The sequence below is a fragment of the Helicoverpa armigera genome, chromosome 2 (assembly GCF_030705265.1).
Source record: "Helicoverpa armigera isolate CAAS_96S chromosome 2, ASM3070526v1, whole genome shotgun sequence".
Classification (NCBI taxonomy): domain Eukaryota; kingdom Metazoa; phylum Arthropoda; class Insecta; order Lepidoptera; family Noctuidae; genus Helicoverpa; species Helicoverpa armigera.
In genome coordinates this window covers 12,554,490-12,579,289 of record NC_087121.1, presented here as the reverse complement: position 1 = coordinate 12,579,289, position 24,800 = coordinate 12,554,490, and the positions used below count along the sequence as shown (strand labels likewise).

Here is a 24,800-nt window from a genome sequence, read left to right as displayed (position 1 = left end):
ATACCCATCTTGAAAAACTGAACACAACAAAAATCATAGCTCAACGGTCCACGACAAATTAATTAAGATAGTATCTCCAGACCTGAGGCCCTCAGTGGGCCAACCAGTGATAATAACACAAATAAATCGTAACAAGTCGTGTCACTAGATAATGGCCCTTTGTACTCCGCCGCTGTGCCCTCGCGTAGGGTCACTGTGTATGTCAACAATGATTTGGAACCCGGGATTTTTGGGACATATCAGTGGTTAATTTTTCTGACAAAAGCAAAGAAAGTTTTCTTGCAGGTAGTTTTCTAGGGATTAAGCGGCTTTTATTAATTAATAATGAATGTTAATTTTACCAATGATAATAACACAAATAAATCGTAACAAGTCGTGTCACTAGATAATGGCCCTTTGTACTCCGCCGCTGTGCCCTCGCGTAGGGTCACTGTGTATGTCAACAATGATTTGGAACTTGTAATTTTTGGGATAAGAAGTTGAGTAGTTAAAAATTGTGGTTGAAATGATTATTTTTCTATCAGGAGAGAAGAAAGTTTTCTTAAAGATAGATTTTTAAGAAACTCTAATTGCGACTTTAGTTGGTGATGGATGTTACTTTTCACGTTAATTGTATGAAGCTTATGTCAAAAATCTGCCATCCCTAGGTAAATCAAGCCATTTCTTGTTTTATTTAATTGGATATGCAATATTCTGTAGGGATGTATGTTCCTCTTCCATTTCATTCGAAACTACTAAATGGATTTGATTAAATTGGGCAGTAATATAGTTCTCTGTAGCTTCTATTTTATGCGGAAAGTAGATACCTCGGAATGCGGGTGAAACTGCAAACGGAAACCAGCACGTTAACATCCAATCTCGACAATATAATTAACAAAACGAATATACTTTACTTTATAAACAAACAGCAAACCGCCTATTTACCTAATACATAACCATGATTCAATAATGACTGACAAAACGTACCAACATCAGCAACAAAGTTGTCAGGTTGTCACACAAATAGCGTTGTGTCACTACTGTATTTAATGTTGTTTTGACAGCTTGTCATAACACGGCCCACATATTTTGTACAAAGCTTTGGTTGCTAAGATTAGCGAATCGGCAGATAAGACTGCTTTAAGGTTTAATGTAATATATTTATACTTCGAAGAGGATAGCAGAAAATTTACCATACTTAAATCACACCGAATACTTCTATTGATAATATAACACCATAGATAATAAGTGTATATGTTAACTATAATAATGTAAATATTTCAATTACCTAAATAAATAGAGGAAGTTTGTTATAAAAGGATAACTTAGCTATGATGACATCTATATCATTAAATTTTACACCAATCTCAAGTCCTGCATAGAAACTCTTAGAAATTGGAACTGATTAAGTCCAAGTTCACCGACAACACAAAAGTCAGTTTTCTTCAAACAGTCGTTTACAATGAATTTTCACGTTCAATGACTATTATTTACTTTGAAAGTAAACAGTGGTTTTTATAAAACTGGCGTTTTAATTTGTTCATAAACTTGCAATGGGCCTGAAAAGTAAAAGCCAAACCTACATAAAAACATTAGTCACAATAAAGACTACAAACAATAAGGCCGTCTATAAAATGGATAGCATTATTGTTTCCAATTTCAAAAAAAAAAAAAACAGATTCCTATTATCGTTTGACAGTTGGCACTCCTAACGCCATGGTGTGACGTCATGGCATGGCCGCGGGCTTCTGATCTATGGCTCCCATGGGATTCCACCATTGTTTTACAATAACGCTATGGAAAAGCTAATAAAATACACGTCAAACGGTTACTAACGTTCATTATGTGTCGTTATGGGCAATTTGAACTGATATAAATGTTGAAGAACTGATATAAACTTTATTTGAAATCTGATAGGACATCAGAACACTATATTTTTTACGAGGACCTAAAGGTACATTTTTATGTAATCTTACACAGTAGTTTTGATCTTTTTTAAATAGTATTCTTGAAAAACATATTCGTATCTTTACTTATAAGTATCTAACGTATGTGTAAAATCGATTTCGGTTCATAAAATCCTTAAATTGCAAGTGAAATCGAGGGAAACAGTTAACATAAAAGTTAAATGATCGATAAACATTAGATATAATAAACAAGCGATAGGCACCTACTAAAAATTATCTCTAGAAGCGTATACTTAAGTAGTTTTCTCTATACACATTACAGTGTCGACTTAACTTATGTTTCTGTGAAAACTAATAAAGTTTTCTGATAAAAACTTAGTACTTAGAAGTGAAGATAAGATTAAACTTTTCCTCTTCTAGTTTATTCGTAATTATTATGTTTGGCCGATGCAGGCAACGTCGGATGATTAAATAAGTTGCACAGATACAACAAACAGTGGCGGCTGAATTATTGCTCTCGCGGGAATCGCCACAGATAATGTAGGGCCGAAGTTAGAAACTTCGTACGCAAAAAATAGTGATGTTATGATACGAGATAATATTTCGGGGAAAAGGGAAATAGTTTATCTGTTTCCTGGTTGTTTTGTTTTGGATAGAAATATCGAGCGGAAAAGGAAAGAAAATTGCTTATAATTTATTTTAACTTTAACGTTAATTTCTGATGTTACTGGCTGATTTACTAAATTGTTTTTATTATAATAAGGATTAACACGAAATGTCCACATAAACACGTCACGATGTTTGACATTATTTTGACACTCCCCCACTTACACAGTAACTTATAAACATAAACGATATGCTGATTAAGTGGTGATTAATTTCGCAAAAAATAGGGTAAGTAATATTTTCTTAAAGTAAAAAATGTTCGAGCTCACTTTTGCATAAAATTATGTCGGCAGCCGGGGTAGTTTAAAACACCTGTCATGTTAGACTACTACATACATACTTTTAGAACCAAGCGTAAATGACGTCCAAATATAAATTATTATTTACTTCACACCCTAGGGTATAATTCTTATATTACCTACATACCTACTTGATATCTTGATAATGATTTTATAGGATTTACGATTTATCGACATTTCCACCCTAATAAATTGTTGCGCATCACTATTGTCGATATGTTTTGAGGAGACGCAAGAGTCGCCGGGGAGTAATACCCTAATAATTATTGCGGTGTATTGTAATCTGTGCGTACAATAAATCGTCTGTTGTCGGCTTTCGGTGATGACGTAAGCAGGAATACAAAATACAACTGTTTTTGACAATAATTGTAGTGTGGTGTCGTCAGATACATGTGATTTCGTTGAAACTTTTAGATTTAAGTAATTAACAAGAAACATAAGTTAATGTTCTAACATAAAAATTGCAACAAAATGGGCATTTTGCTTGCAGTGAGTTGTTTAGAAAAGTTCGTAACTTACCTACCTAAGAATCAAGATGTTGCGGTAAATATCAAAATACGGGACTTTTAATAACCATACTACAAATATTACACCGTAATTACACCGTAATTTGAACATACAACAATAAAGTTATTCAAGTTTTAGATATCCACTTGTAGGTATATAGCTGAGTCCCGTGAAGTAATGATTTGATTACCAGCAAAGCTCACGACAATGTACCATCAATTTACACGTAGACCGCAAACTATGAACGTTCACCAATTGGTTTTCGTAAATCGGTAATAGTTACGGCGGTAAACGTGTGACAAACTGCTTTATTACCACCACGAACATGAGTTTACTGTACATCGTGAGTAACGACTTTATTCATCGACAACGGTGCCGTACGTCACTAAAAATATTAGGAAGAAAATAGTTGTAAGTCCCTCAAAAACACAAGTGTAGTTTACAACTTAATGTTGTAAAAACTCAACAATGTACTTGAAAATGCCTGTCAGAGATGCATTAAAGATTACAATCCCATATCATAAAGAAACTCTTAATAGACACAGATGACAGCGCGCCGATAATACAACAAGAAAACTCTTACCTAACAGCTACATCTTTATACAAAATGTACTACAATCCATCCAAGTCCGCGGCAATCAATATTGTTTTGGTAAAATATTAAAATTTTATTACACCTTATTTTCACGGGCATAAAATAGCGGTTGGAACGACTGTGTATAAAGTATAGTAGTATTAATTTATCATGTTTCAATCTCTGAACGCGAAGCGGCCGCGGGCGATATGATCCGCAGGTAGATGCGCCACAAAATATTACGCGTCGGGGAACTGTGAAAAATTGTTTCTATTTACAGTTTTATGTAAAAATGTGGTTATGTAATGCTGATGTAAGTGGGGCTGGGGTTTTCTTGGGTGTTGCTTTATTCAGTAGAAAATATAAGTAGGCAACCAACCGACCTACAGTTCTTTACATTTTCATGACACGAATAAAATTTTCCAAAGTCTTTTCTTCTCTTACTCATTTCGTCTTAACTGTTTCAGTTTCATTGCTCCTTGAGACAAAATTCTCTAGTTCATTTTTCAAATACAGTGTTCGATTACCTAAATAGTCAGTTGAACCTAGCACTGGGCTCAGTTACCGTAAAAGGCCATAGTTTACTTACTTACTTAGTTCAATAATGTCAAATTCAAAAGGAAGTTACCACCATAAAGTTGTAAAGTTAAGCTGCTCGTATTATTAATTATACCCACTAATGCCCCTAAATGATATGTATATTGCTAATAATTTGAAATGTTCTGTTTAATAATCCTCCATTATGCCAGTAGCTAGTAATTATAAGTGGAAAGAAAACGCGGGAAGAGACCATTAGGTAAGGGCAAGGCTAGCAAATTAATTGTGTTGTAGGCAAAATGCTGAATTGATGATTCGATAAAAGTGAAAGAGGATTAGCAACTGCTTAGAAAGAAATTGAGGAAAATATGGCTGGTGTAACTTTTCTTTGTAATTTTTTTTGCTGTTTCTCTTACTTTGAATGTTGTCATAACAAGCAACATTTTAATACCAATTTTCGTTTATCTCCTAATTAGTATTGTTAAAGGAAATCATTATGCAATTCATTATATTTTTGATATCAGCTCAATAATTTGTTTAATGGCCGTGTTATGCATGTTTTTGGAATTTATCAAAGCCTATTAATTGGCCATAAAAGTTCTAGATACAACAACATAAAATTATGTCGATAAACTTATGACTTGGGCGTAATTTGAAGCCGCCAAAATTTAAATACCTACGAAAATATCAGCTTTTATAAGCCAGTTGTTTTTCAAATCTAACAACAAGCGCACGTTTCCCTTTAATTTCTTATTTTCAATTATTTCATTATGAAGATTAACAAAAAGTTTTACTTCATGTGTCTAATTGTTCTATTTTTTCTTTGGTTTTTCAATATATCAACGCGGTCAGCACCTTAACAAGTTTAAAACAATTTTTCGAAGCTATCTGTTTAATGGACATTTTTCTATTAGAATAATGCCCAATAGCCTGCTTCAATTGCAGAACAAGTTCAGTGTTTTAAACTTTTTCAATGAAGCCATTTTCCGACTTCACATTAATTCAACATTAGGATACCGAATAGGTAGGTTTATTTTTAATGTTCATCACAAATTTATTTTTTCCGCAAAATACTAATAGGTTTTATCACTTTTTAAAGAAATGCCTATTCCCACTTACTTAATTTTAATGAAAATAGTTAACCTTAATAAAAGCATTTTCCTCACAAATATCCGCACATAAAATAGAAGTTTTCACTGAAGTCGTACTCCATACTTTGTTTGCGACATACATAAATTCAATTAGTCGTTCCGAGCCGGTCGGTTCGCAGAACCCTGCGTTCAGCCAGCTTCGCTAATGAAGCCACTTTTCGTAACCAATGTCTTCATCCACCGCGACAGGGATGGACTGAACAAGATTTTTTTTACATATTTTTTAACTTCATACAATATCAGCAAAATATTTTTTTTAATTAAGTTCAAATATTATAGTGAAAAGCTCCCCTTAATAGGCTAACAATATATCAAAATAAAAAGTAACACCAAAGAAAATTCACACTTAAAAGTCGATTTTTCAAGCACACTAACTAATCTTAGAAACCGCCGTAGGTCACATAAGTAGGTGCATCCTACATAATGCACCTTGTTACCTCGAGTCCGCCCCTGCGGTCTGTCCACCAGGCGTGTAACCGCCTATTTCGTTCAAAATTATAACTTTATTATTGCCGGTGATTTTGGAAATTAATTTCTCGGGATCGAAGCCAAATTACAGTGAGGAGAGGTACCCCACTGGCAATGTAGCAATGAAGACATCTCGACATGAACCCGCATCTTTAACGAAACTACATTGAAATTTTTATGGCCTTTTGGTGATTTTGAAGAGCTCAAGCGTTAATTTCTAAAGGTAGATAATATTTTTTTAAAGTCTGTTGTTTCTAAACTTCAAAAATACCTCCATAGTAACGATGAAATTGTCGTACACTCAAGTCACTCAATTCTGCGAAATAACTGACCTCAGTAACAATTAGCAAGACCAACACATTACCGACCAGAACCTACCATTACGCCGCAGCTCACATATTTGTTTTAAGACGAAAGACACGAGACTTGTCATTAATATCTGTATCATTACACCTTAAAATCCAAGTCGCCTTCATTTTATTATCACAATGCAATAACTTCGACCATATACGGTGTTACCGACGCGGAGGGAACACTAACCGGCGTTTTGATCGCAATTAACCAATTACGAAGACCCAATGTCCGCAATCTTATATTACACTTTCACGAAAAACGAGCAAAATAGCGTCCGCGACTATTTTAATTTGTTTCTCGAAAATGATCCGATGGCTAGTGTGAAGTAGTAAGAAAATTATCGGCTTGTATGATAACTGTGTGTACTGATTATGTTGTTCCAACGGGACTTTATTACCGGCGAAATTTACAGAGTTTTACACCCGAGTCCGCCCCTCGACCGACGATTGATTCTCGGAATAATGAAATTATAAAGCAATGTATCGGATATTTTGATTGAGGTGCGCAATCTTTATTACGCGCCTGCCTCTGCATTCAACGACTTCTTGCTTGTAATTTTATGTTTTAATTCGTTTTATTTTATGACTTTTATTAATTGTTAATAACAATAACTTTGTCTATAGCCATGACTATAAAGGTCTACTGTTAAAGTTATTATGTACTGGATTATAGTCTAATGGAAATAGCGATAGAAGAGTGAAAACAGGCATGACATAGAATGAGCATTATGAGCCATTTATTTTTAATAGCTGAAGAAACTTTACCCGTACTGCGTAATTTTCAATCTATTCAACGTAGTAGGAGTTTATACCTATAATGGACTAAGATTGAGAGTCGACAGCCCTACCGTTCACCAGAAGCCTGAATCAACATTATCGTAAAATTCTGTCCCCAAATATGACTACAATCAATGCAAAAGCTCGATGGAGGCAATCAAGCGAAACATAGATAAAGATAGAAATCTCTGCGAGTATAAGCCATAAATTATCTGTAATACAAGGAGGTTTGCTTCCATAGAGTATCAATTCCCCTTTACTGTTTCCGTAATAGAAATATAAAAGGCATCACAAATAAAATCGCATTTATTGAATAGAAACATTTAATTCGGTCTGCGATGTCGTGCGGCGATAGCCTCTCTCTCTATGAATAAAATAAAAATATTGTCTTTGGGAACAACTCTACTTTTGTTTATAGGATCGTAATTTTATTTTGGTTTTGGTTTTCGGTTACGGTAGAAGCATTTATTTTAGATGTATGTATTTCATGTAAGAATACTGAAACAGTTTCATGTTTGCCTAACGATGCATAAAGCGATACTAAAACAACATTTCAACTTAATACCTTAACAGACAATGAGAAATCAAATATAATAAATCATTCGTTTGTCGTCGCAACAAAACAAAGCAGAGTAAAATTATTAACTGAACGAATTTATAAACCGCGTTATACAGCCCTCAAATAGATACTTAGTGAGTCCCCCCGCTCCCCTCCCCAGTGACATTAAAACATTGAGCAGACTAAATTAAAGCGCGCCAAAACTGTTGTCTGTGGGCCCAAGGCGCTCGTTTGTTTTAATACAATAACCGACACCGTCTCTCTCACTCACTACACTAGGACCATGTTCCTGTCCCGCTCTCGCGCGCGTAATTTAGCCTTTTCTCTTAAGGCGACATCGTAACGTATCGGCCGTCTGACAAGTAAAAACAACTAAATTAGTCTAACGGCAAGTGATTTCTGGATTAATTGAAAACATTCTGTACTTGTCGTGGAGGTGTGCTGCGAAATTAAAGTCTGCAATTACAACACTTCTTAAATACTGCCAGTTTTATTTATTGACTTGACTTTTTAGCAATTTATTGCGCAGCTATATGTTATTTTAATTAAGATGGTACAGATATCCTTGTAGTCAATAAAAATAAAACAGGACTTTATCATAATGTGAGAGTAACAAAACAACGATACACTCAACGCACAACAGAAGCGCGTTCCTCTTAATCACTTCTAATTTATTTAGCCCCTCGGAGGACCGAGCGAGTAATTTATAGCTGTCCTTTTCCAACCCGAGCCGGCGGGCGTACGGCCATCCTGCTCTCCCGGGACCATTTTTAATTAAAATCACCGGGAGAAAATTAGAAATTATATTCTATTTTCAAAAACTTGCTCTGACGCTTTGTAGGAGATTATCTCTTTTTTATGAGGCCCCGGTCGCGGCTTTTGTTTAACTGCACACGAATTGCCTGAATGGACCTTGTTCCAACCACCCGAGGCTTTTACGATTATGTCTTGTTCATTTCAATCCTGCTTCTCTGATGATTGGAAATGTTTGAAGTTCACTCGTTATGCTTTAACGGTGATGGGACTTACCAATTCCGCCGTCACATGAGTTTCCATGATGGTACCTTCTGTTTAATTGCTGTACTATAACCGTTGGGTCGGACGTTCAAATTCAATTTTATTCTCCTAAGAGTTTTCTTGTTCATCGGTATTAATTGATGCTATTGAAGACACAGGTGCGTAGCCGATCATAGTTAATTGATACGTTTATGTCTTCATCTTCGAGCTTAATAGGAACTTGTTCTCTTAAGCCCTCGTAAGACTCTGAAGAATTTTATATTCGATGTCTGCGAATTCCAATTGTCTGTGAATCTGAGAACCGTCATAAAATGTAGTCAGGCATTTTGCTAGGTTTATTGATGACCGGATCTGAGAAGGCGGTGCTTTTATCTGTCTTAATCACTTTATTTTCTTCGAAGTGTTCGTCGGGAGGCAGCGGGAACGTGATTCGCCTGTAATGGTAGCGCTTTAGTGATTACTTGCCTGTAACTACAAATTCGTATATCTGTATTAGGGTATAAGTTTTGGAACATAAGGTAAAGGCTTACCTAAATCTTATTCAAAATTTTTATATTATTAAAAAAAAAACAATTTTAACCATATTACCTGCTTACTCATAATATCAACCGACATGCTTCATTTACTATAGTTGATGATTTAACCCAAGACGATTCATTCGATTCATTGTTAGGATTGTTATATAAGAACTTTAGGACAACCATAGTGACCGTTGCTCCATACAATGGCAACTGGTCAAAACTTTAAACATCTACATTGAATGAAAACTGCACAATGACCCAAAACCACTCTTCTTACCTTACCACTTCTTAACCAAATGCCTTCTTCTCCAGGTGGTGTCTGCGACGATGACGGTGACAGCGGCAAGAGGCGGCGCTCCCGAACGAACTTCAACTCCTGGCAGCTCGAGGAGCTGGAGCGAGCATTCCTCGCGTCACACTACCCTGATGTGTTCATGCGGGAGGCTCTGGCTATGAGGCTGGACCTTAAAGAGAGTAGGGTTGCTGTAAGTATTATATTTTATTTATTTTTTTATACATTGAGATGCTATTAAAGTCAATAAAGTTAATATGATTTTGTACTTCTACCTATGTAGATACGGATATAAAATATGGCTAAGGAAGCGTTTTTTTTAGATTAAGTACAATACTTCTAAGCCAAAGCAGCTTTTGAAGCGTGGCAGTGCTTATAATAAATTAACTGCTCTTGCTTTTTCCATCTACATTATACATTACTGTAATATTGAACCTCAAAAAATCTTTAAATACAATCCGCAAAGCCTCTCGAATAGTTCAAACAGCAATTTTGCTCAATTAAGAAATTTGAGTAGGTACATTTGTAGATGTTTAAATAACCGAACTTAACACACCCTTGTAGCTTAGAACGACCAGCTTTAAATACACAAGACAGGAAGTGTACCTACCTATATCAGAAGTATACAAAATTGTACGACGGGTTTGACGATGACATTTAGCTACGGTATTAAACGCAATCCTTTGTAGTGACGGCTTGCTATATTTAGTCCACGGTTTCACAGCTAACGTCTTAATCCATCGTGAGTGCCTTTACGACGGACCAGTTGTGACCATAGCGAAATACTCTAATTTTATTACACACCGAATCTGCTTTAGTAAGTCTGTTTGACTACTGATTTCTTAGATCTAAGTTTGAGGCCGGATATTGACGGATTGAGGGGTATTCTTGCTAATAAGCGTGCTATGTCGTCATATTATGGACAAAGATCTTTTAAGACCAACGAATATTAAACGAAGATAATTTGGTTTGCTCTGTGCAAATTAGAGGTCCAAGTTTGATCAACATTATTTTCACTAAGCCGAATGTTGCCATCTTATTAGATGTGTATCTTATTAGTGGTAAATTCTATAAACCAAAAGTGTAAGAAGATGAGAAAGCCAAACATGTTATTTAAGATTTCAATATAAAGAAAAAGCCTCACATCTAATATTCATTACGTTCACGCACACGCGTAAACGCAAAAATAATAGCGTCATCAAAATAAACCAAAACATTACCGAGAAGCCGATCTCATTTCTGAGGAAAATACACGGACAAACACGACGTACCGTCCGTACATAAGGGTAAAAAGCTGAAGGTTTCCGTTCAATATAAATGAGGGACGATTTCCCTTATTTTCCCCAAACCTTCGGAGGCTAAGCGGCCGCCGGGGACCGCGCGGCCAGCCGCTTTTTATATAAGCTTTAGGAGCCGAAATAATGTTCGACTTGAGATAATACAGTTTTGAATGGACGCCGTTTTGCGGCCAACCCTATACGAATTGATGGCATTTTGTTCGGCCTTTTACCTCCGAACGAAAAGTTATGCTTCTACCCTTTCTTATTACTTTTCTGTAGTACGTCATACGTTTTGACCCGCTGGTAATTTAATGATCCACATGTTATTATTTTATTGCTTTAATTTTACGAGCTGATAAATGTGACCCTGAGATTACCTATCGCTGAAGATTTGCACGTGTATATTTAACGCCTGATCATCTTATATTGGTACAAAAGACGAGTGCAGTGCTCTACAGTTTTAATGAAAATATAATTTTTCCAAGTCCACTTTGCACGACATTTTTCCTGAGACAAAGTATAAGTAAAACCATTTGTATAATGAGTACTAAGGTCGATTGTATCCGACACTTATCGCGGCAGATCTCGCTGCGAGAGACAGACTATCCCGCACCACTCCTAATAGTTGGTATAAATCAAAAGATTGCAATCTTGGCGGCACCCCTGGGACGCGAGTGAGACGGCACGATTGAATAGCATAGATTTAAATGGGCGGGTCAGATAAGGATGGCTGCAGATCGCTCGGCTCCGACCTCGTCCGCGTCGCCGCTCCTAGGGACGTCACAATTCGATTACAGCTCAATAAAGTTAAAGTGACTTGTTTGCGTCTGTAAAGTGGATTTTTTCCTCTTCTTTGATTTCTCTATTTTCTTTCATTCGTCGAACGTCCCGGCCGTTTGTGATCGCAGTCTCGCAATATTGACTTCGATTTATAGGTTACAATCGTATCTATTATGTGGAATAAAATAATTGAGTGTAGTCATTCTTTAGTTTTAAATTGAATAGCATTAGTTATCGTTAATTAAATCAACATTCAGTGTACTTTTCATAAGTATAAAAGGTTCGCGTTCTGCATGAAACATTTATCAACTATTAAATAAAGCTTTGGGATTTTCGTGAGGCGGCAAATGTAATCATAGCCTTACATAACGTAAGAGTTCCGCGAAACGTTAAAAGCCCATTCTTTACCGAAAGTGGCATATTCTAATCTAATTTCATCCCTTCCTGACGTAAACTTGCGAAAACGGCTCACTCGCTCCGCCGTGAGCGCGGAAGTATCGACTTCATTTTAAAATTCATAGCATAAAATTTACATTTATATGCCAATTTCATTCCCTAACAGGGCGTCGGCGGTCGCACGCACACATCAGTATTCCACACACATCCGGAGCTCGGTACACCCCAAAAGTAAAAAAATATTAGGAAATCTCCTTACATTCTCTGCTCGGTCGGGAAGAAAAAAGAATGGCGCGAGGTTTAAATATGGAACACTAAATGGAACGCTTAGGCGACAAAATGCGGATAGAATATAAAATTTAAGGAGTGTCTGGTGTCCCTGTCGTTCCCGTGCAGGGTGCGTCGCGCCGTCCCTCTCGGCGGTGCTCGCTATCAAACACGAGCCGACTTTACCGCCGCGGGCTTAGCGGTAAAAGATAGACATGAGACTCTGCAGGGTTGCTCCCGCGGCGGTGAATTATCGTGCATGAATAATTTTCTCACTCGCAAACAAGATTTGCTTCGTATTAAATTGCCTTAATGTAATTACTGTGCCTAATGAAATGCGGCGCTTCACATACGGACAGCCGCATAATTTAAACATTAAACATGTTTAAAACGGAGTTGTCATCTGCGCTCATTCATTAATTTGTGTGCTGACCCTTCGATTTAAATTGAGATGATTTACTTGATGCTGGATTAAATATATGAAAATTACTGCTCATCTCATTAAAAAGAATTGGATTAACTATAAAATTTCACTAATTTAACATATACACGTAAATTACTTGTATATTTCCTTTGGTATGCCATAAATTAACAAGGAAAGACCATATTCCGTTAAATTCAATTAGTAATATCAAATAAAAGCTGGTAATCGACAACCCTATTAGATATCGCTTAGCTGGCAATTCGGTTGGAACTTGCGAAATTTATATCGGTCTCTGTCACACGTATGCTTCGATATCAATTGGCGGGCTGAAAGGAGAGAGATAGCACGATACACTGAAATTCAGCTGAAACTTGCGCTCATGGATTTGTTTACCAGGTTGTTTACAAATCTGCTTGTATCAAGAATACTTTGTTTCGAAACAGAGTATTTTCTTGAGACTTTAAATAGAGAACATCTTCATAGGTAGTTAATTGAACTTTACAAGTAGAAAAAAACATTTACAAGTACATACAAAAGCTAGTATCTGTGTTTAGTTCATTTTTTTTGTTAAAATTACTGTTTAAGTGTACTAATGCAATGGCATTTTACATGATATACATAGGTATTTGCTTTATAAATTACGAGCTGCTTTTTCAGCGGTTTCACCCGCGTCCCCCAGGAACTACTGCTGCTTTCCAACAGTAAAAATCGGTTGCGGAGCCATACAAACAAACAAAACAATGATTCCCCTTTATTAGTTATATAAACATTCTTACATATAAAAACCCATCAAATAACTTCTTAGCCACAACAAATGCAGATGCTAATATTAATAATATTGTCGATTTTAATGAGAAGTACGTGCTTTTATGTTAAGAACTTATCAACTTAAAAGGCTTCATTTAATAAACGTTTGCAAATTTTAATGTAATGCAACTATTGCCTATAAAATATTTAATGAGCTCGTAAAACTATATTAAATAAAAATGTAGACATTATCCGTCTTACCACAAAAACTTTTAAAAGTCAGTTTATGCCTTGTCTAAAAAAATGACAAATTATGACGTTGACATATGGTTCATTTTGCAGCCAAAATTTTATTAGACAAGTGTAAAACAGGGTTTAAAGTTTTTGTAGTAAGGCCCTATATGTTAATGTCATTTGAACATCTTTGGCAGTCGTTACGGGTAATCTAAAAGTCTCTATAGAAAATTAAGAGCATAATCAACACCTTTAAAAAGTAATGAGATTCTTATGAAAATAGGCTTTACGTCCAGCATGTACTTAAAATTAGCACAAGTTCTTCCAGTTTTATAATAATATTTCTACTATTTTATTTACCAACCTATACAAAAATAAGAATTCTAGGTTATTAATCACACCTTACCCTCCAACCACAATCAAAAGCCGACTGAAATAAAAATCATCGAGTGACGTCACATAGTCGATTGCCCTTTCTCCCCTAGCTAGGGGTGTAAATAAGACGTTTGTGTTGTCGATACATTGACTTGTCATCCCTCGAAGGGGACTGTGTTTACTTACTATTGAAGCTTCAATAGTAAATAACGCTCTCCATTCGTCTAAGACTTGGACTCTTAGTAATATCTCGATAGAAAATGAAGAGCATAAACAACGCTTTAAAAAAATTAAGGAATTTCTTTTTCCTATGAAAAGGAGCCTTTATGTGCAGCAGCATGTTCTAAAAATTTGCACAGGTTCCACGTTGTTCTTATGACCAACTAATTCGTAGTATTATAATTTTATTTAAAGTATCAAATACTATTTTTATCTTCCCAACTGCACAAAAATGACTCTTCAATAAATCACACATTTTCCACCAACCACAAACTCTTTTACCAAAAAGACGACCTTTCTTTTTTTCTAATTTTTTTTTAAGTACCTAAAAGAAAAATCCATTTCTTCCTCCCCTAGCTAGGGGTGTAAATAAGACGTTTGTGGTGTCGATACATTGACTTGTCATCCTTTGAAGGGGACTATCTTTACTTACGGTGCACTCTACCCCAATTTGATGGGGTCTTGTAAGAAAAAGGCACTGTATTGCCTTTTGAATGGGTTTTAAAAGTAAATAGGGGGTTTTTCAGCGTGTAAAAAGGTTTGATGACTTGATTTAATGGTATGATTGCTTGATACAAATGCTATCTTAATGATTGAACTGGGCTTGAAATAATAAAAAATGTAGTCAATTGCTAGTCAAATTCATTCTTGTTTGGGTGCCTAAAAAATTTATCAAAACTTGAATAATATTGATTACAGTTACATTTTTAAAACTTTTGACCTATTCACGCGTCCGTTCCAAAATGTTGTCGTCATAATATGATAATAACTTCATAATTATGCAGAAAAAATCCCTGAACATAATTATTTTAACATTATTTTAAATTTAGCCACGATAACAAAATTATGCTCGAGGAGTGGTGAATTTTATAACCCACAATAATGTTTGGAAAAATCTATACATCCATTTGACTCGTATAAAACAATAATAAAACCAAAATGATTACCCAAAAACCATTAAAACGAACCACCACAATGAAACCATTAAACCCGACATAACCCAATCAATATAATCAATCTTTACATAACTCTAATACTTAGAAAGCAAATAAAAACAAATCAGTGTGTCCTCCCCTTTGTATTAATGACCCACCCTCCGAGAGGGATGGGAGGGCCATACGAACCTCATTAGCAGAGGGAACAGCCCACCCCGTCATTACGAGCGACCGGCTAATCAATGTATTTCGATTAGATGTTAGAAATGGAGGGTAAATTAAATGGCGTTGTTTTAATTTAAAAGTTAGGTAATGTAGCTTTCATATGTACTTTTGTTTTAGCCACATCATTATTGATTATTGTCGGAAATATGCCCTTCCCGCTGTGTGTGCAGAGTGAAGAAGTGTCAGACTCTCACTGACTAAAACCCACCATGTTCCTACTTAAGCCTATTGTGTAACAGGGACGTGGTAACTCTTGCGAACAATCCTGCAGCCTCGGCAGGAGTCGCAATATGCCTGGATTTTTAGTGACGTGATTCATTTTATCAAGTCAAGATATATATTTAAAAAAAATCCATGTCATTCGAGTGTTAAGTAATCGGTATAATTCAAGTGTGTAAAATGAGCGAAATAAGCAATTTCATCGTTTGAAAAATTTTAATTAAAAATTTAATCGATTTCCATCGATACCCATGCGTAAACTCTAAAATTAAATAGAAAAAAATATTATGACGAATTTTGAATGGAAAGCCTTTGTTTTATAAATATGCAATTCTAAATATATTATACTCGCGTCTATGATTGAAATATTTTTAATACTGCGTAATACAGTTTAAATACCAATAAAGTATTGTTTCAAAAACAATAGTTTCACGCAGATTTCCGGGTAATTCTATGAGAAATTTTACAACGCGTGTAAGAATTTAAATTCCGTGATACGTTATACCTACGTTGATTAGTTTTAGATGTATAAAAATATTTGCCTTTAAATTCTTCAGTTGGAATCAGTAAATAAATAAGATCGAGAGCAGATTTTTATTAGGGTTCCGTACCCAAAGGGTAAAACGGGACTCTATTGTTTTCGCTCCTTCGTCCGTCCGTCCGTCTGTCTGTCACCAGGCTGTAACTCATGAACCGTGATAGTAAGAGAGCTGAAATTTTCCCAGATGATGTATTATTGTTGCCGCTATGACAACAAATACTAAAACTAGAATTAAATAAATATTTTGGGGGGCTCCCATACATTAAAATTAAACAAAATGTATCTACGTATGTACTGCCCATCCTAACCCAAATAATTTAATGATAGGTAAATGAAATCATAATTTGTATAAATGTCCATCATATTTATTTTATTAACTATATCCAACTTTGAAGAACATAATGTTATTATTTTATTAAATAAATGCAAACGAATCCAGCAGAGCACAGCCTTATTATGAGTTTTGCAGTAAAACCGATGGCCGACTCGTAAACCTGACCCGGCTTGCGAACTTATGTTTTTGCTCTTTTTTATGAAATCGGTTAAAAAGGATACATGTGTTAAAGTTTATTTGGAGTTTTTCGACATATGTTCAATGTCCTTTGGTTAGACATTCTTTTTTTTATACAAACTTAGATTTATTCGCTTTTGAGCTAACTCTTACCTATCTTAAATAAGATATTCAAAGACTCTTGAATGTGATACTAGTTCAAGTAGAATTTAAATAGAATATATATTGCCGGTCAGCAAATACTTCGGTCACAACCGACGGAAACTAGCAGTAGTAAATACTAGTAATGGAATTATTATACCTTTCCTTGATCCAAGGTTCAAGGAAACATAATTTAAACAGTCTAATTTTCATTACAAATCACAAAATATAAGCGACAAACTCACGAAACGCCAATTAAAGTTATCATCTGACCACCATCTAAGACCTAGTAATCTAATATCACAGTCATTAAAACTACAATTAAACAAGTACCTTAATACCTAGGTATTACAGAATATTTTAGGGCCACAGTCAAAGATAATTTGACAATAGCCAGTCTCAAAGGTGTACTCATCGTTTAGTTTCCAAAGTATAGCAATATGTCTTTGAAGATGCTGCGACATGAAATTAGTCGTAATATTCAGTATAGTTATCGCGTTTATAATAAAGCTACATTATAATTACGGACGACACAAACCTAAGTATGTATCCGGTGAAGCGTTAATTACCAAACAAGTTAGACAACAAGAAGAAATAAAGGAGTATACGAAAGAATAAAACTAAATTACACTCAAAGGGCCATGGATTTAGTATATTATGGATAAGCTAAAGCAAAAAAAACGTAGGAATTACATATGGAATCTAACAAACCGCACGAAAGCAATCGAAAAACTAGTGACAAACAGCGATTGCGAAAACTAAGCTAGTTGTAATCAATAGAAGCTAACAAAATACGACTTCAAGAATGCTTCCTTAGGGAGGCTAATTCTCAATTCTGAAAGTTTCAATATGAAATAACTGCAACCGATCCATAACCATCCCGCTTCAGATTTTCATATCCACCTTAACTTTAACCATCAAAGTTTTCATGACCAATATAACATACCGGTAAACCGATATTAATTGCGCTCAACGACCACAAGATTTTCAAATAAGGAAAGCCTATCCATCAGACAATGTTTCGCACATCGCGGAAGATAGTGCCGATAGAGTGCGACCAATGCGCGCGCACGTTCGCCAGCCATTACGATGCAAATGCGCCGACGCATTGAAATTTAACGTCTCAATTCCTGGCGGGTCGCGGGCACTTTACATGCCTTTGTCCGCCGAGATAACTCTCCTTACCTTTTATAGGTGCCGGTTAAGTATTTAATCTTAGAATGCTGCTTAAAGTTTCAACCTCTGCCTAAGTCATTTTCAGCAAAGAAATACATTTTGCTTTAGAAATCGAACCTTTTTTAATCGTCACATAAATATTAACTGTCATTAAAAAGTGAAAAGTCAACTTAGCTATTAACGGTAACGGCAGAAATACTAAGTTTTGCAATGAACAGGAAAGAATCGGACCTGTTTGAAAAACATCTGTAAGTACTTGTTTCTCGGTCGTAAAAAATGAAGATATCGATAATCGTGATCAAGTTATGATCGTGCGAAACGGTCAGACGGCTTAACGGAATAAATACTTTTTTGAGTCGATCCTTTTTGGTATCAGCTTTGAACATTTACAGGTATTCAACCTTCAGGCTGAATTTATGAAGCTCAGTCGTGACACTCATAGCCTGTTTTATAACTAAAATATGCGATTCATCTGTGAATCGCATTATTTTGTCATTTTAACGTGAATATCTGCATGCTCTTTTAATTGTAATGTAGGTTGTTCACCCAAAATTATATTCTGGTATAGTACTGTACAAACCGAAGATGTGCAAACTATCCTGTGTCCACAAGATATCGACATTTACATGTTCCGTAATGGAAGTTGGGCAGAAAAGACTTTCGTATGCAATTCCAACTCTCCTAACAGACAATGTTTTCAAAGCCTATCGAAAATCTTGTCCTTCATTCTCAAATATTTCCCGCTAAACCAGATGATCTTCTTCCACAACACTGATCATCATCTTTCTTGCCAAGCTAATGTAACCCTTCTTCTCACACAGGTATGGTTCCAAAACCGCCGAGCGAAGTGGCGCAAGAAGGAACACACAAAGAAAGGACCAGGTCGGCCAGCTCACAACGCTCACCCGCAGTCCTGCTCCGGAGAGCCCATACCTCCGCATGAGCTCAGGGCTAGAGAGAGGTGAGATATGTGCATAACGTAGTTTTACTTCCTTAGATTTTGATGGAATGGGGAGTACAGAAGTAAAGTAGTAAAGTAGTCTTTAAGGGACATATAGGAATGATTAAATTAGAGAGGACTTAAAACAGTTGTGCTTGAGTGTCATTTGTTTTTGCAGGTGTTACGACTAAACTTATAATTTTCATTTACCTATAATTTTGGAATGAATGCTGCAAGATAACAATGTTTTCTGATGACTCAAAATAAAAGCACAGTACTGTGATACATAATTTCTAGAAATAACGATTGCCGACTAACAGTTTTAATGTCGTCGTAATTATTTCATCGAAAATGTTTGTTATTTATTTTGTTGCCTATCTTGCATGTTGATTGCCATTTACGACTTCAAAATAAAAGTATTATTGTTAATATAGTGCGAATATGATTAATTAACTGATGTAATTTGTTCAAAGGTTTTGTTTAATTTTATGATTAATATAATCGTGTTTTATCGGTGTGTAAAAGTAAATTAAAGAGAACATAAAAAGATAAACGCGAGTGACGCACGAATCATATGCAGTCCTATGCGGTGAGATCACCTCTGGTCTATTTAATTAAGTGACAGACTTTCTTATTATGACGATGATCACATTATGAAAAATTCTTATAAACATGAATTTTATTGCATCGGTTCTATCAGCACTGAGCATGACATACTATTATTTCGCCAACATCCTATAAAATAGCATATTTTTAAATACCCTTTGGAATACACAGTGAGGCGTCTTGTATGTTAATGGACGTGAAAACTGAGCCTAATCCTCAGATTCTATACTAATTGGGCCCTATGATTTTATCAACAGGGCGAGAAGAAGAAAGAAGTTGGCAAAAGCGTTGGAGAGACAAGCAAGAAAGCTGCGGGCTAAAGGCATTGCTGTCGACCTGGAGGCTCTGAAAGCAGAGTACCTAGCGCAGCACAAGAACAGTGGGCTTTACTCTGACTCAGACGGGGACGCTGAAGGAGAGGACAGCATGATCGATGTTGTCGGAGGAGACTCCTGCCATGACTCGGGACCTGAAGACTTCTCACTGTCCGGCAGACTCCGGGCCCCCTCGGGCGCCGACGGCATGAACCACTCCGACAGCTCCACATCAGATGGTCACTCCGCAAGGAACTTCAGCCCCATCCCGGACCCTCAGCCCTCCTTCTTCAAACACTTCGGCGGAGCCAGCACGAACTTCGAGAAGTTCGATTTCGACTCCGGCCGAGCTGTCTCCTTAGACCTGAGCGGCGGGGGCCACGCCACCGAACAGGACATGTCCAAAAACGGGGGAACAAGAAAACATAATCCTTTCAGTATAGAGTCGTTGCTTAACACGTGAAAGTGACTGTAACTTGTGACTATAGAGGCTCTCGTATCGTGACTACACCAGTGAAGTTCGCGCTGTGACTCGAGTGGAACAACAGTGACGTAACGTTCTAACATCCAGGTACTTGTCATACAAATGTAGACTTTTGGCTTAGTATCTTAAGGTGCAAATTACTTCGGGACCTAATGATTCAGCGAATGTGGCGTCAGTACTGTTGCGCTCGAACAGCCCTACAGGCATTTCAGAGATGTTCCTTTGCTTACAGTTAAACAATTGTTATTATCACTAGAAGTAATCAGCTTGAGTAAAGACTTGATGAGTACCATATAACTACATATCTCGTGTGAATACTAGATCTAGGTGATGTATTATATAGGTAGTAGTGTATATAATAATTATTATCTATATTTATTTCCTTTAATGTTAATATATTTTCTTTACAATCGGGGCAATAATTTTATATTGAAATTGTTGATGATGTGGTAATTTTATTATTTTTGAAATTTTCAAATTTTATTTGTTGACTTACCAAATGACGAAGTTCTTTAAAATAATTAAAACTAATACTAAAGAAATGCGTTTTGTACACGCGATCTGCATATTTAACGGAACGAAACTTGTAGTACCTATGACTTGTACGAAGGGCAATCGGCTTAAAATGCAATGCTCAATTTGTTAACCTTTTCACGAACCACCCGCCAGTTAACGGCTCAAACAGTTATACTTACAAGTAAACAAAACGCTAACTAAGCCCATTAGACAAACGCTGTACAATTTACTTAATTACGACTCCATTACCGTATAATTCCTTGACAGTAGCACTTTGTAACAATTACTGCGATACATGACAAACCTAACATTATCGAGAGAAAAATATTAAAGCTGAGCTTAAACCATTTGTCAACGACAAATAGCCGAAATTACAGGCAACCGTGAAAAGTAAATTGCACGTATTTCAATAATGCTTTCGAAAAAATATACAAAATGATCTGAAATTATTGTGTTTGATTATTTCAAAATCACACAACCGTCGTAATTATATATACATTTTTCACACACCACGTTGCATACAAATTACATAAACTATTCATATTTTATTGGTTTGGTTCACCGCGTAGAACTCATAAACTTAAGAAAAGTACACATAAAATAGTGTGCAATAAAATAAGTATTTAAGAATTGAAAATCCATCTCATTTTATAACAGAAAATATAAACTTCAATAAACATTAATGCTTTTATCAACTTCTTTGATATAAACGGGCAAGAACTAGAACAATAGAGGCATTAAAACTAATTAAAAAAATCCATTTGCCAAATAAAAATGGCGGCGCAAATACAATTACTATTGGCGAAAGAAATACAATCTCTCGTCGTAAAATAACAACAATTAATGAACGTATAATGCGTAACGACCGATAAGAGAGCCAATTAGCAAAACAATATGGCCGCGCTCACTTTATTGCCATTTTTACTTACTCCGCAGTGAGTTTAATAGGTACATAACAATGTGCAACCCGATTGGTCATGGAGTTATTGTCTCGAGCCGTTGGCACGTGAAATTATCCTACTTTGACTCGCTATACAACACTTTTATGAATGCCTCGTCGGCTCAAATCTGAAAGTGGCAAATAATTGGGGAAAACGACAGTTTTGCTTTGACCACAAACCATTGATCCAATATTTGAATCGGTGATACCTACAGTTACAATGTTGCAATGATGTAACAAAACTAATTTCAGTCGATAACACAAATTACTGTTTGGTAACAAAACAATTTGTTCGCGCCATTTAACAAAAGAAAAACACTGATATACGCAAACTCATGACATTCAAAATTAAGTGTCGAGTAACCCCTAGATAAGTCTGACACCTATAAAAATATATTTTGTCCAAACATCGCGGCAAACAACGTTTATTGCTTGTTATAATTGTCATTTGGTAATTTTACAACAATTGACATTTGACGTCGGCTTATTTAATAGTCAGTCGTAACCTACTGACACCAATTTACAATCATCATATCCTGACAATTTAAAGTGATAAGATACGTCTTAACCCTCTGATAACAATAAAAAAAACTTTTTGATCTCTTTTTTCTAAAGTCGCACCGAACAGATTAGAATATTAAGGACCGATACACTTTAAAGATTTTTAACATGAATATATATTGCAAATTGTTGGCAAGGATTTTATTTAGTAATTTGCATTTTGTCGCCATTAAAATTGATTAGCATACAAATTGTTTTCCTAATTTATTCAGGGCTGACTAAACATAATATAAAATGATTCTCATCACGGACATTAATTGTAAGAACATACGATCGAGCTAAGTTTTCTTTGCGACATCGTTATATTTTAAGTTCGATTTATATTGGAAGTAATGTGTAGTAATAAATATAAATGGTTACTAACTGTACATTTTTGTAGTCGGAAACAATATCTTAGGTACAAAATATATTGATTAAGTTTTAATTTATATTTATAGATGAATGTGAGGTGGAAGACGGATATTTGTAAATTGACTATCACACTGTATGTAAGATGTAAAAAGGTATGTTACGTGAGTAATTTATTGAATCAAAATATAACACGATTAAACACAATAAGGTGATTTATTTCTTGATTATTTCTCCCTTTAATGACACCAAAAAATAAAATAAAATTATTCCCTTTGATGCCTGGTGTTTTTCGATTTCATTTTGTTTGTTAATCTGTAAAATATACACACATAAACAGCAAAAAAATAAGTTGAAAGAAATCTTAGTAATTGTATTTCAATGTGTGACGATTACACCTAAGTCAAAAGTTTTCAGGTACCATGAGTCAGTTTTGAAATATCCCTTACGTGAATCATTTAAATTAACATGAGAACTGTTTGACAGTTGACTTTAAATTGAATAACCTTTCGGGGACCACAAAAAGGAGCAAAAAACATTTTTGTGAGAAACAGTTTTCGATATAGTTTGGTAAAAAAACATTGATACAAATCCAAGGGACCTCCGTGAGGCCATGACGAATGGTTTTGCGTTAATAATTTTAAATGCGGACAAATTATTCAGCAAATGTTCGCCGCCTCTGATATGCGACACCGTGTAATTGCGGCCGCCAAATGAACTTGATGTTTTAATTATTTTGTTTTTCAAAAACACAGTTTTTTCGTTTTAGGTTGAAGCTGTCAAGAATTTGCAACATATGTTTTGTTCTTGCTCAAATCTGCTTATTATTTTTGACGTATAATTATAAGCTATAATAGTCGTGGTGGCCTAGTGGGCAAAGAAGCAACCTTTCGAGTATGAAGGCGTGGGTTAGATTCAACGTCAGGCAAGTACCAATGCAACTTTTCTAAGTTTGTATGTACGTTCTAAGTGATCTTAGACACCAATGGCTGATAAAAAGGTAAAGGAAAACATCTTGAGGAAACCTGGACTATAAAGTCTGAAATCACCAACCCGCATTAAGCAAGCGTGGTGATTAATGTCCTTCTCCGTGTGAGAGGCCTGTGCCCAGCTGTTGGACGATAAAAAAGGCTGTAACAGTTATTACAAGCTAAAAGGAACTGATTGTATACGATGTACCTAATTAAATTAAATTCTTAATAATTTATCGGCCTAACAGTTTATGAGTTCAAAAAACAGCCCAGCGCTTTCAACATTGATCTAGAAAAGCAAACGTTATGTCATGTCCCATAAAAAAATATATCAAACATACCTACTGGTTAATACTGATGCTCTTATAAGATAAGCTAACAAGCTGTCACTATGTAATAATTACAAATTAATAGATAATGGCACGCGCTCGAACATGGTTATGTCAGAATGACATCTCTGATCTACGGTAGATTGTACTGAAAGCGATTGGTTCAAAAGGTATTGATATTGGTCCGGTTCACATTTACTGTCTTCTTTTTTGTCTTGTCTTTTGCATCACGTACATAATATCAATGCATGATGATCAGGTTCAGATATATCTAAGTCTGTATTAGCGAGAAAGAGCTCCCCCTATGCTATGCCAGGGTAAGTTTTCTGCGGGAAAGAGTTTTTTACTATTTTACTATACTTAAGGTTGTCTGGAAGAGATCGCTCTTAGCGATAAGACCGCCCATTATGTCACCTACTTTAACCACCTAGTTTAAGATCAAAAATGTAAAATTGGTGTACCTAATAAAGAATATCTATCTATCTATACTTAGACCATAAGTTTACTTTTCCTTAGCTCCATTCGAACAGACGGTTAACATAGGTACCATCCATCGTTGTTGTGCCAATCGTAGTGACTCAATTCTATTTAATTTTCCGAACTCCATCCTCTCACACTCTTAACTCCGTGACAGTCGAATGAAAGAGAGTAGACTTATACCTAATAGTGTATATTTATAGAATTTGGCTTGTAAAAAGTGGTTAAGTATACATT

The 24,800-nt window shown here is 35.6% G+C and overlaps 1 protein-coding gene across 4 annotated transcripts in view; it reads left to right on the top strand.

Moving 5' to 3' along the window:
• Nucleotides 1–22,995, top strand: part of LOC110378762 (homeobox protein unc-4) — a 32,751-nt gene extending 9,756 nt beyond the window's left edge. Inside the window, exons 1-4 of one of the 4 annotated variants that reach the window (XM_049843552.2) lie at nucleotides 5,221–5,493; nucleotides 9,628–9,800; nucleotides 18,899–19,038; nucleotides 19,881–22,995. In XM_049843552.2, coding sequence (XP_049699509.2) covers nucleotides 5,388–5,493; nucleotides 9,628–9,800; nucleotides 18,899–19,038; nucleotides 19,881–20,400 — 939 coding nt within the window. In that variant the 5' untranslated portion in view covers nucleotides 5,221–5,387 and the 3' untranslated portion in view covers nucleotides 20,401–22,995. Of the gene's footprint in view, nucleotides 1–5,220; nucleotides 5,494–9,627; nucleotides 9,801–18,898; nucleotides 19,039–19,880 lie in introns of those variants that run through there. The other 3 variants (XM_021338172.3, XM_021338162.3, XM_021338155.3) reach the window with 3 other exon arrangements.
• Nucleotides 22,996–24,800: the final 1,805 nt, after the last annotated feature.